Here is a 13,045-nt window from a genome sequence, read left to right as displayed (position 1 = left end):
AAAAGATGTGGTATATATACACAATGGAATACTATGCATTTATGTGGAACTGTTATGATAGAAATTTATGAAACATCTTTGGTTTTATAACTGATTTGTAGCATGTACTCTAAAGAGGGACTGGAGTGATAGCACAGCGGGTAGGGCATTTGTCTTGCACGCAGCCAACCCAGGTTCGATTCCTCCATCCCTCTTGGAGAGCCCGGCAAGCTACTGAGAGTATCCCACCTGAACGGCAGAGCCTGGCAAACTACCCATGGTGTATCCGATACACCAAAATCAGTAACAAGTCTCACAATGGAGATGTTATTTGTCTCCACTCAAGCAAATCAATGAGTAATGGGATGACATGCTACAGCAGAGAGGGAGTTTGCCTTGCATGCAGCCGACCTGGGTTCTATTCTCAGCATCCTATACGGTCCCCTGAGCACCACCAGGAGTAATTCCTGAGTGCATGAGCCAGGAGTAACCCCTGTGCATCGCTGGGTATGACCCAAAAAAGAAAAAAAAAAAAAAGAAGAGACGATTTTGCTTGTGAGTGGAAAGTTTTGCTCATCCTGTCTGTCCTTGGGATGAACTTCCCTGTTCCAAGCTAAGAAAATGATGATTTTAGGAAACACCCTGTAACCGTACTGGTAAGATGTCATCATGTATATGCACCTCCACATTGCTTGAACATGAAGCAAAGTAATGATGACTTTGCAGTGATGCCCTATAAAAATAGGCTCTTGGACCACTGAGCTTTGTCTAAGGTTTCAGGGGGTCTAGAGGTACTGGTCTGATCAACTGGTGTAATAAAGACCTCCTTGTCATCCTATGTAGGCTAACATAGCCGCAGGTAGTTTAGGTTTATTGGGTTACTCCCATCACAGTGCTCCCATTCCTCTGTGTTTATTTATAACTTCTTTGCTTCTGTTGACTTGTAAATATTGTTTTTCTCTTCTCCTTGAGTCCTTTGCATAATTTATTCAGAGCCAAATAAACTATGGCTCTTACAAAAGGACTTCCTGTGTCCTTTTGTATGGACACAGGAAGACTTAGCAAATGCTATGCTTTTGTAACCTGGGAGTCATTTGACTCTACATGATATTTTTTTCTTGGGCAGTTCTCTCAACCTAAGCTTCAGCTGCCCTTACTTCCTAGCACCCCAAAAAGCAGGGTCCCAATGACAGACGGGACGGACCCAAGGCAAGCAGTGAGCTATGTGCTACCCTAGCGTTGAGCTGGGCCTGGCCAAAATGCCTAATGCTTAACTGTAAGTTAAGAGATTGGTCATGGACAAATGCTGTCATGATCCAAAAAGTAATAACTAGATTTGGACCCTGCTAGGGTTAGGAATGATTAATCTGGCCTGAGCACTGTAGTCTGAGTCCGTGGCAAGATGTTGCCAGGAGAGCTGCCCCACAAGCCTCAATGTATCTCTTATTGTGTCCGTACAAAAATAACTAGTATTAAGATGTTGATGGAGTTTTTGGACTGAAGAAAAGAGAAAAACACCTTAAGAGGTATTTTGTCTGCGATTAGTCAGGGAGGGCTTTCTTATGTTGATTTTGCTACCAGACTGTGTGTCGCCTAGAGGCTAAGGTGGAGAGAGACAAGTAGGGGGAGAGACTAGTGAAGAGGGAGAAGAATCCAGAGAGGTGGGATGGAGGAGTGAGGAGCTAGGAAGGAAGAGTGCTGAGATGAGAGAGACGAAAGATTGAATAAATGGTAACTAATCAGCAACTAGGTTGGTCCTTGTTCTTCCTTCGCCTGTCCTTGGCCAACAGTTGTTCTGATCCAGCCCATACACAGTGGCTCGAGAGCACCGAACACGGACGGTGAGAGAGAGCCGCCCGGAGAGCCCTTGAACACACACCCTTCAGCATGCGAAGTTTTTTACAATCCTGCCCTAGATTGTCTCCTTGTGCTTGATTAAGCAAACTCCTCTTACAACAGAACAACGAAACCATGTGATTTGCTGCAACATGAGTGGAACTGGAGGATATCATGTTAAATTAAGTAAGTCAGAAGAGAATAAACACACGTGGCATTTAGAATAACTGACAAGGGGATGCAATGTCTTAAAGTGGGGATGCCTAGATCACCCATGACCCCAGTGTATAGGGAGGAGAAGGACAGAAAAGGAAGAAGTTGGGAGTAGGAGGGGGAGCAGGGGAGAGATGAGACAGATGAGAGGCAGTGCAGGGGGCTCAGGAAGTAGGGGACAAGGGCATACCCGCTCTGCTATTGCTCCAGCCCCCCTGTTGAATTCTTTTGTTGTTGTTGTTTTTGTGTTTTGGATCACACTGACAGTGCTGAGGCTGACTCCTGGCTCCGTAATGAGGGGATTATTCCTGGTGGGGCTCAGGTGACCATATGTGGTGCTGGGGAATGAGCCCAGGTTGACTGCGTGTTCCTCCTGAAATTCTTTTCTGAGAGAAAGGCAAAAGGCCTAAAAGGCCTGGTAGGCCTAGGACTGGACTTCCTTTCCTACAAAGAGCAGTGCCTCCTTCCAGCCGGAGCCCACAGCTCCCCAAGAAATCGGGTGGTGGGGGTCAGCCCTGTGCCAAGCAGAACAAGTGGACATCAAGTATGGCTTGACGGCTACCCAGTAGGACTGGTGGGCCATGAGGTCCGTTCCGTGTAGGGCTTACTGCAGACTTTATCAGCGTTGGATATGCAGCCATTCCTGGGTGGCAGAGGTGGATGGGGAGCAGGTGGCAGGTCCCTTCTCAAGGCTGCTGCCTCCCTCCTCTCCCCTTCATGTAAGTCAGCTGGGGACCTGCCAGCATCACATGGAGGCAGGTATAAACCCTGAGCACAAGCATGTGTGGCCCCTAAACCAGAAAGATAAAAAGAGAAACCTGGGGACTGGATGACAGGGATGAGACTCCTGCCCTCCAGGCCACTCCATCTAGTTCACTGTGCTTATCTGATCTTTGTTCCAGTCTGGGGAACTCGACAGGTGGGTTTGATATCTTGGTTAATAGCAGTCCTCTGCTCACAGGTCCCAAGATCTCAACAAATTAGGAGGAACCCCCAAATAAAAAGCTTCTAGTCTTGCTGTGTATGTGTAAAATAAGCAACCAAATGTATTAAAAGCAAACCATTCCATAAACTAGAAGTAAATTTGGAAAGGGAATTGTTTTGGTAATATGGCTCTCTAAAAAAATTGAAACTCTGGGAACAAAACTGAGAGAGACTTCTCAGAGCTAAGTATTATGGAACATTTTTCTGTCTTGGTTGCCGGGTCTTGCCCTTCCTCCATCTCCTGGTGGGTCTCTCTCTGTTATTATTAACAGGTCCGGCCCATCTAGCCTTGTCAGACGTGTTTGCTGCACGAGGCGTGGTAAAGCGGAGAGCAAGGACGCTCAAGAAAAACATCCCCACTGCTCTGCTCAACCCACTTCGGTCACCCAGGGGACTAGTTGGCATGGGTCACATGGGACAAGTGAGCTCTGCGCTAACACAGCATGGATGGCCATGCCCACCATCACATCACGAGGCCTCACCTGAAGCTGCTTCAGACGGGAACTGGGCCCCGTCACCCGAGTTCTCTGGGAGCCGTGGGCTCAGGCTGGAGCAAGTTCCTCCAGGAAAGAAACACTGGTTCTCATCTCAGCACAGGTGTTTAAGGCCCATCACCGTCCCTCGCAGAAAAGGATTTCAGGAGAAGGAAAAATAGTGAAGCAAAATAGTTTTTATTAAAAGAAATTTAGAGAGATATGGGGGGAGGGTGGTCAGAGAAACAGAGAGAACATGTTCAAGAGAGAACACAGGCTTCAAAAAACAAATAGGTTTGAATGGCTCTTTGGAGGAGGTTATATATATATATATATATATACATATATATATATATGTATATATATATATATATATAATTTCTCCACATGGTCTTGGTCTGGACTGGGTCAATCATACAGCAAGTGGGGTGTTTAGGGTGCTTGCCTTGTATGCAGCCGGCCTGGGTTCGAGATAGATCCCTGGCATCCCATAGGTCCACCCCCAGCACCACCAGGAGTAATTCCTGAACATCTCTGGGTGTGACCCCAAAAGCCAAAAAACCAAAAAATTTTAAAAAAAGGAAAAGTTACCTCTGACCTTGTCCCGAGGAAAGCCTGGCATTTAGCTTCTCCTTTTTGGAGGGATCCGCCCTTCTCTGGTGGGGCCTCAGATTTCCTCATCTGTGCAACCTCAGCTCCAAATTTCCAAAGCACTCAAGCTTTGCATTTCAAAAAGATGTGGCCTGTCCTCTTGCCTTTGGGCTGTTTCTGGACTGGGCAGTCTCTCCTTCCTTTTTTATTTCCCCAAAGCTCAGCTATTTCTGCCTGCAACCTGTCTCTTCCAGGCTGGAGGCCCTGACTGCAGACGTGGTTCACATGGATCTCAGGGGCTGAGGGGTGGCATCCCTGGCCTCCTCTTAGGGTCCTGACTGCTCTGGGACTCTCCTGGGTCCCCTTCAGCAGGAAGCACAAAACAGTCAAAACACTCTTGTCTTTGAGAAGGGGGATTGACAGTGACATCTTATATGTCCCCCACACCCTCCAGAAGTGATTCCTGAGAGCCAGGAATAGCCCCTGGACACCCAAACAAGGAGCAAGCAGACATAAAAGTGGGAGCCTGCTTTCCCTCGCTAGCTGTCAAGAGTGTTTCCATTTTAGCTGCCACCATCCTAAATTCTAAACATTGCTGCAATTTCCCAGAGGTCTCCTTAAGATTGTGGAAGATGATACAGAAGTGGGGCAGTGGGTCTTTGTCTTAGTCCATATCCCAGGTTCTTTGATGTTTTCAGAGTTATGAAGATGCTCAGACCCAACTTCTACCTCTCTGCCCAACCTACCTTAGCAACCCGGGAAACTCTAGACATGGGTCAGGCCTGGCAAGTCTGCCATGAGCTCTTAACACTTTGTACACTCTGCCATGAGCACTGAGCAGCATAGATGCTGCATCCAGGAGGCAACAGTCAAACTGCACCTGAGGCTGCTTGCTCTCCCAGGTGCAGGAATGGGTCCCACTACCCAAGTTCTCTGAAAGCCATAGACTCAGGCCAGAGCAAGGAATTGTTGCTCTTCGCAGGTACAGAAGTCAGTCCTCACCTCAACACTTCCAGGTCCATGCCTTCCCAGAAAAAAATTTCAGGAAGAGATAAAATAGTGAAGCAAAAATTAAAAATTTGTGTGTACACACACACACACACACACACACAGAGCCTGGTGCTCTATACATACATACAAATGAAACTGGGAGTTGTCACAAGGAAAGCCATGCACTGTTGAGTGGCTTTCAAATTTGTATCAGCATCTCCGTTACTGAGGCATCTCCGTTACTGAGGGTCCTCCCTTCCCTGGGCGGTACCTGGGTTTCTGCGTTTCCTAAGAGCTCAGGATTTGCATCTCAAAGTGACGTGGCTTGTGGCTAAGCAATTTTCTCTTAGTTGTTTTTTTTCTTTCCAAATAATGGGTACTGGTGCTCCGGAGATAGAACATTGTTTTCCTTTGTAGGGATATTTTCCCTGCAGGCTTGGTTGTTCTATTCTAGATTTTCCGCCCAAGACAACTCTGAAGCAGGAAATGAAAAGACTTCTGAGTCAGCACACTTTGAACAGCTGACAAAAGGTGTCTTTGGCATTAAGAGAAGTGTCTTTGGTGGAGGGGCCACACCAAGCAGTGCTCAGGGCTTAACTCTGTGTCTGCCCTCAGGGATCACAATATGTGGTGCTGGGGATCAAACCTAGGTCGGCAAACTGCAAGGCGAGTGGCTTACCTTGTGCTATATCACTTACCCAAAAGGGAAATCCAGAAACAGCTTTCCCTTTATTTAAATCCCCACAAAAGAGGACAAGTTAATTCAGGAGAAGCCCCCTCCCCACCATACTGACCTGTGCCCCAGTTCCCAGAGGCAGGGAAGAATTGACGGATGGTGAGTGGAAAGGGGAAAGATCAGTATTAGGCATGAACAACTCTCCTTAAAACAAGACCTAAAGATAAGAACCGGCCACCCTCCCGCAAAAGCCCACCCCTTTCCTTTGTTGAGGTTGGTAGATAAGCTTTACCGAGCCCCCAGCACCAGCCAAGGAAGGCGGTTTCTTGTTCTTTATGGCACCCTCGTGCCTGCAGCCCTACCTCTCTTCCCTGTTTTCTTCTATAAAAAAACACTTCTTCCGACTGCAGCACATCCCCGTCATCCAACCTGCAGATCTGCTACCAAAGAGCCTCCTCTCAAGCCTTGGGGAGGGAGTGGAGAGGGAAAAGGATGTGGAATCTGTTTTCCTGGTCTAATAGGCGTGCAGAAACAGTTCTGAAACCACAGCTCCCGGGAACTCCTAGGGAAGTATGTGTACACGTGTGTGTGTTGGGGGTGAGGGGGGCAGGCTGTGAAGACAAGCCGAGAAGCAGAGGGCTGGATCCCCGCTCCTCCCAGGACCCTCTACTTTGTCCTGAACTTGATGCCAGCCAGCACAGTAGGTTCAAATCCCTAAACTCCCTGCGCTCACAGAGGCGTGTCGGTGACTCACTCTTATTTGCTGGACAACACTGGTCTGCGGCGGAGTCTTTTTACGATAAACAAGGGAAAACCCCCAACAGAGGTGGGCTGAGAGCCAGTGCAGCACAGACGGGCAGTGCGGCATGCGGTACAGGCTGGGCGGGGTGCGGGACGGGCAGGGGACACGGGGTGCGGGGTGCGGGGCGCGGGATGCGGGGCGCGGGATGTGGGGTGCGGGGCGCGGGGTGCGGGTGCGGGTGCGGGGCGCCTCTAGCCTGGGGCAGCTCCCATCCTATCCCGGCGGGGAGCAATTGCCCGGAGTAGCCGCCCCTCTCCCCACCCTGGCCCCGCCCGCCGTCTCCCCCAGCGCCAGCACTCGGAGCACCGCCCGGGAGGCCTCCCTCTTCCCGGAGCCGGGAGACCCAGCTCGAGGACGCGGTCCGCAGTCGTTCTCCGAGACCCCCTTGGCGCCCGCAAACCCCGCCAGCCCGGGAAGGCAACGCCCAGCCTTGCCGACTCAGTAGCGGCTCCTACTGGTGACTCGAGGAACTGCGCGCAGGCGCCTCGCTGGCCGGCTTGTCCTTGGTAATAATCGCCAATAATCGCCTTTTCGTTTTCTTCAGACTAGCACGCAGGTGCTGGAGGAGGACTGGAGCATGTTGATCGCCAGGGAACCGGATAACATGTCCAGTTTCTTCACCTCATCCCCTGTCACATTCACACTTCCTGTAACTCCACACCTAAAAGTCAAATTAAACCTCTGAGCCCAGCCACGATGGGACCCCAGCCACGATGCCCAGACAACTGAGACGCCCCTGGGTCCCTCCTGTCCTTTCAGTGGCCATGACAGACCACATACGTCCTGTCTCACAACAATGTCGGTACCAGGCTCTCTGGTTTTTTCCAGAGAAGTTTGCAATCTCACTGAAATCTCTTTGCACTTTGCACCGGGAGGGGAAGAGAGATCATTCATGAAGTGCAGACCATTTTCCAGCATGACGCAGGGAAGGACCAGGGGCTAGCAATACAGTTCAGAAGTAAAACACCTGCATTGCGTGTGTGAGACCTTAGGTTCAAAACCCGGCATCCCAAGAAAAAAGTATATGGCTTCCAGCATGCTTTTGAAACAGCATCCCCTTACTCTGACAGTCATGGGTGGGGGGTGAGAGCTTCGGATCACTGTAAAATTGCCTTGATTTGTTTATAAATTATTGGTCCACAATTAGTGGTACTCGGGCTCAGAGCTCAGGTGAGCGTGTGGCAACAGGATTTCAAACCTGAACTATCTTGCTGGTCCCTCAGCTTGCATTTGTTAAGCTTCTTCCTCAGTCACTGCGGGTGTCTGTTACCAAAGAGCCATCTGAAGTGGTGTAATATGGGACGTTTGGCAGTAGGACCCTGTCAGTCTGTCCTGGAGAAGATGTGGGCGCCCGACCTTCTGTTTCGAGGGATGCAGCTGCCCTCTTGTGGTCAGACTGTACTAGCAGTCAGCAGGCAAATTTTCCCGGGTCTAGGCTGAACCACGGTAAAGAGGTGGCATTTCTCCTAAGGCGGGCACTGTCAAAGTCATCATTACAAGGATGCACTAAGCCTTCAAACAACTTTTTGAGGTAGGGCTATTGAGAGGGTTCCTGTGCCAATCACTGTGTGTGCGTGTGTTCAGCCTATACTCAGTCTTTCCAGCACAAACAAGCAAGTCTGGCATCTGGAGTGCACCTGAGGATTCAACTCAACTTCCTGGAGTTGGCCTCTAGTTCCACAGTAAAGGGTTCCGTCCTTGTTCAGGAATGCATGCACACACATCTCAGGCCCCCGTCACTAATACCTGTAATTCTGACCGACTCCTTTCCAGAACCTCCATCCACAGGTTTTGTTAATCTTTTAGAGCAGCTTATGAAAGTCAGAGAAACATTTTTCCTGTTGCGTCGCTGATTTATTCATAAAGGATACATATGGACCTGCATATGGAAGTGATGCCTAGAACAAGGTATAGGGAGGCGGCACATGTGGCCATGCCCTCTCCCATCACTCTGTCGCAAATTAGCGCGTGTCCTCCAGCCTCCAGTCTGGAAGCTCCCCAAACCCTTTGTGCTTTTATGGAGACATCTCTCATCCTCTAGGAAAGGCAAAGGCTTGAGGAGTTGTCGCTAGCAACCTTGGTCATCTGAATGACCAAATAAATATTGGCTGTATTTTTAGCAATATATTTTTCAATCTGTCACAGTACCACAAGCGTCCTCTCCATTTTACAAATGGAGAAGCTGGGGCCCTGGAGAGAGTAGATTATCACTGCTCCCTGCTCCCATGGTAGGAAAAGTCAAGCCAAATAAGCAATGTAATTATTAAATTCCTGAGTTCATGATGGATACTGAATGGCTGCACAGTCAGAGTTCTGCAAAAAGTACGCTCTGTTCTGCCAAGAGAAACTCACTGAATATCGGTGGATGGTACTGAGACGTTAGCAAGGGATGGGCACCCTGGGAAAGGCAGGAAACACAGCAGGGAAGCCCGGCAGAGAGTGGCAGAATAACTGTAACAGTGCTCAGAATGAATATGAGTCAGTCCACGCTGCTTTCCTCGGCACCACTGTAAGGAAACAACACTGCAACCACGGATTGAAGGCCTGTCTTATCACACCTCATTTTTCTTTCTTTTTTTTTGGCTTTTTGGGTCACAGCCGGAAAGACTCAGGGGTTACTCCTGGCTCTGCACTCAGGAATGACTCCTGGTGGTGCTCAGGGGACCATATGGGATGCTGGGAATCGAACCCGGGTCGGCCGCATGCAAGGCAAACGCCCTACCTGCTGTGGTATCGCTCCAGCCCCTGTTCCAGTGACTTTTTTTTTGTTCCAGTGACTTTTTTAAAGGCTTTATAAATCTTTTTTTTTTTTTTAAGATCCTAAGACACAATCTTCAAGGAGGAGATGAGAAATCCAGATAAAAAAAATCATAGAACACTCATTCAAAAACTCAGGCAGGGCCAGAGATAGCACAGCGAATAGGGCTTTTGCCTTGCACACTGCTGACTGGGGTTTGGTCCTTGCCGTCCCATACGGTCCCCCCAGCCTTCCAGGACTAGTTCCTGAGTGCTCAGCCAGGAGTAACACCTGAGCAGTTGAGTATGGTCCCAAAACGAAAAAACAAAACAGAACCCCAACCAACAAAAAATACACCAAAACTTGGGGGCTATTTCAAGTAAATCTCCTACTGATCTTGACTTGCCAGGGGCTAGAAGATGCAAATTGACAGGTATCTGTGCTGTGGGTCACATAGCAAAGTAGTGGCAACCCTGGGATCTCTTAGCTAGGCTCTTTCATACAAGTTTGAAAATAAGACCTTTTACTTACAAAAAGTGTGGTTAAATGATTAGTGGTAGTAGATACCCAAGTGGAAGAATAGTGCCTAACACCAGTAATTTTACCACTTTACCTAGATTTTACATTTATCACTTGTATCACTTGTCTTCCTGTTGCTCATTGATTTGCTCAAGCGGGCGCCAATAACATCTCCATTTGTCCCTTTATCGTGTTAGTGTAGCCCAATGCTGTCTGCTCGCTCCAGGAACACGAAATGAGGCTTGTTATTGTTACTGTCTTTGACTTTTCGAATACACCACAGGTAGCTTGCCAGCCTCTGCCGTGCAGGCGGGATACTCTTGGTAGCTTGCCAGGGACTCCGAGAGGGAAGGAGTTATGTGTGTTATATGTATAACAACAAAAATAGCTACTTATTGGAAAGAAAACACTACAAAAGTTTATAAAGAAAAATAGAAGTCTCCACTAGCCTATTTACCCACTCATTCCCTTAGAAATGACACAACTGCATTAGGTACAGGCACTCTGTGTGTGTGTGGGGGGGGTGGGTGTGGGTGCTGGGGCAGCGTCAGGATGTGGGGGTTACAGTAGGGCTGGCTAAAGGCATATCTGGATCCAATTCTAATATGTTTGGTAGCTTCTTCTCTACATCAACAAAAAAATCACAGACATAAACACAGTGTTCAAGATTTTGCTTTGATTCTGACACTATCTACCCAGACATTGCAGAATTAAAAAAATCAGCCTTGTAATACCATCATCCATGTCAGACATGCCCAATTTAGATTTTCACTTGTATTTCTGGCTGACTAGGTAAAAATAAAATTATAAATAAGTGATTTTCATAGCTGCCCTTCAAGTTACCAGTCACAAATTCAGTCTTTGACCTGCCTTCTGAATGAGCTTTAAGCCAGAGTTTCCAAGGACCCTCTTCTTGTTTAATTAACTTGCCAGAAAGGCTCAGAGAACTCATAAATAACTGTTTACTTACTAGATCACTATTTTAATACAAAAGATATTAAGGGAAGCAAATCAAGTCAGCTAAAGAACAAGTTTGAACAAGTTTCAAACAAAAGGCCCTTCTGTGCTGGGCCCTGTGGTGGTACACAGAAATGTTCTGGCTGTCAAACCTGGCAGTCCTCTGAAGCCCCTCCTTTGGAGTTTATGTTTGCTGGTTTTTGTTTCTTTTGTGTGTGTGTGGGGGGGGGGGATGCACATCCAGTAGTGCCCAGAGTCCGCTCCCAGCTCTGCGGTGGCTCCCCTCAGAATTATTCAGGGGACCGTGGGGTTCCGGGGGTAACCTGGAGCTCCTGTATGCAAAGCCTGTTTGAGCCATTTCTGTCCTTGAATCTCCTCTTGGGCTTTCCCTGAGGGTTGCCTGAGTCCCAAAGCCCAGAGCAGGCTTACCCAAGGTGGATCACTTTAGCATGTAGATTTCTCTGAGCTAAAGTCAAAGTCCTGCAGTTTCAAGTGAAACTTATGTACTAATCTCTCAATTCCCTGAAAAAAATATTTTCAGGGGGTAACCAGATTTAGGGTTCTTACTAGGAAATGGTCTATTGAGAAACCTATATTTATTGCTAGGCAAACATCTAATCGCAGAGAATCTGGTCCTTTCATCCTCCTCTCATTTAATGTTTTAAACTGCCCTCTCATTTAAAGCTCAAAATATCCCTGTTGAAATCCTATTTACTTTAGAATTTAAATTTCTGTGGATTCTACACACATCTGTAATTTGTTCTTTTCTGATACCAACAGGTCAGGATTAATATGATTGCTTAACTAGCCCAGAAAAGTCCAGGAGAGTAGGGGAAATCATCCTCTCCTCTCTATGCACAGGTTTAAAGAAAAAGCTCTGACAAGGGATGAAGTACCTTCAATTCTTTTCTTTTTCCTTTTTGTTTTAGGGCCACACTTGGTGATGATCAGAGAATACTTCTGCTCTGCACTCAGGGATCACTCAGGGGTCACTCGTGGTGTTCATGGGATCCTGTGGGATTGAACCCAGGTTGGCTGCAAGCAATGCAAATTTCCTACCCACTGTACTATCTTTCTGGCCCAAAATATTTCCCACTCTTCATCAGAGGAGAAGACAACCAACTAAAATCTGAATAATGGACATGCCCTAGTTTACTGTGTCTTTCCTAATGACCTCCCCATCCCCATATCTTATGGGGATGGGGAGGTCATTAGGAATGAAGGTAATGAAGATGTCATTTAAATAGATGATGAGCCATTTTAGTGAAGCACCTCATTTTATTGGGTCTCTCATTTGTTTGAATCACTCATAATTTCTCATGAGTTTGAATATACGTGGGTGTTATTCATGGTTCCATTAGGGGTTTCTCTCTTTTCCTTCATCTTGGTCTGTTGGTTTTTGCTTTCTTGTTTCTATCTCATGAAAATAGAATAATGTCCACAGCACTGTCCATGTATCTCAGAGTGAAGAACAAAGTGAGGTTTTATGTGTGTTTCTTATTCTTTTAATTTTGAGTCATACCCAGCAGTGCTCAGGGGTCACTCTTGGTGGTTTTGGAATACCATGCGATGTTTCAGCCCTCCCTGACCAAACCTTTTGTGTTTCTTTCTTTTTTTTTTCTTTTTGGGTCACACCTGGCGATGCACAGGGGTTACTCCTGGCTCTGCACTCAGGAATTACCCCTGGCCGTGCTCAGGGGACCATATGGGATGCTGGGATTTGAACCCGGGTCGGCCGCGTGCAAGGCAAACGCCCTACCCGCTGTGCTATCTCTCCAGCCCCATTTTGTGTTTCTCTTTAAATTATCATGCAACACTTCTGACACCAAGTAGTTCTCTATTAGCAGCTAGGTGTCCTACCATATAACTAAATTCTGACTTTGTCTACCTGGATACAGTGACAAGTCCCACAACTAAAGGGTCCATCCCAACATACTTCCCTTCCCTTAAGATGCCAATGAAGAAGTGAGTCATCGATTCACCCACAGTGTCTACCCCAGTGACTACAGGTCAAGGACTCACAGAACCTTGGGGTATTTCCTAGCATAACCCCTTAACTCAAGGAAAGAGTTCCAGAAGAGGAAGTGCTATGTCTGAACATTTTAGTATTTTTAAAATTATTTTCCCTGTTGACATTGTTCTTGTTTGTTTGCTTGTTTATTTGGGGGACATACCCAGCGATGCTCAGGGGGTACTCCTGACTCTTCATTCAGAATCACTTTTTTTTTTTTGCTTTTTGGGTCACACCTGGCGATGCACAGGGGTCACTCCTGGCTCTGCACTCAGGA

General features: G+C 47.4%; 1 protein-coding gene across 1 annotated transcript in view; it reads right to left on the bottom strand.

Moving 5' to 3' along the window:
- The window catches only part of LOC101553579 (fructose-1,6-bisphosphatase isozyme 2), an 83,550-nt gene extending 70,819 nt beyond the window's left edge, over positions 1 to 12,731 (bottom strand). The window contains 2 exon segments of the mRNA XM_055124410.1: positions 7,091 to 7,205; positions 12,646 to 12,731. Of these exon segments, the coding sequence (XP_054980385.1) occupies positions 7,091 to 7,205; positions 12,646 to 12,731 (201 nt within the window).
- Between the last annotated feature and the right edge of the window lie 314 nt (positions 12,732 to 13,045).

This window comes from Sorex araneus, chromosome 2, assembly GCF_027595985.1.
Source record: "Sorex araneus isolate mSorAra2 chromosome 2, mSorAra2.pri, whole genome shotgun sequence".
Taxonomy (NCBI): domain Eukaryota; kingdom Metazoa; phylum Chordata; class Mammalia; order Eulipotyphla; family Soricidae; genus Sorex; species Sorex araneus.
This window is presented reverse-complemented; position numbering and strand designations above follow the sequence as displayed.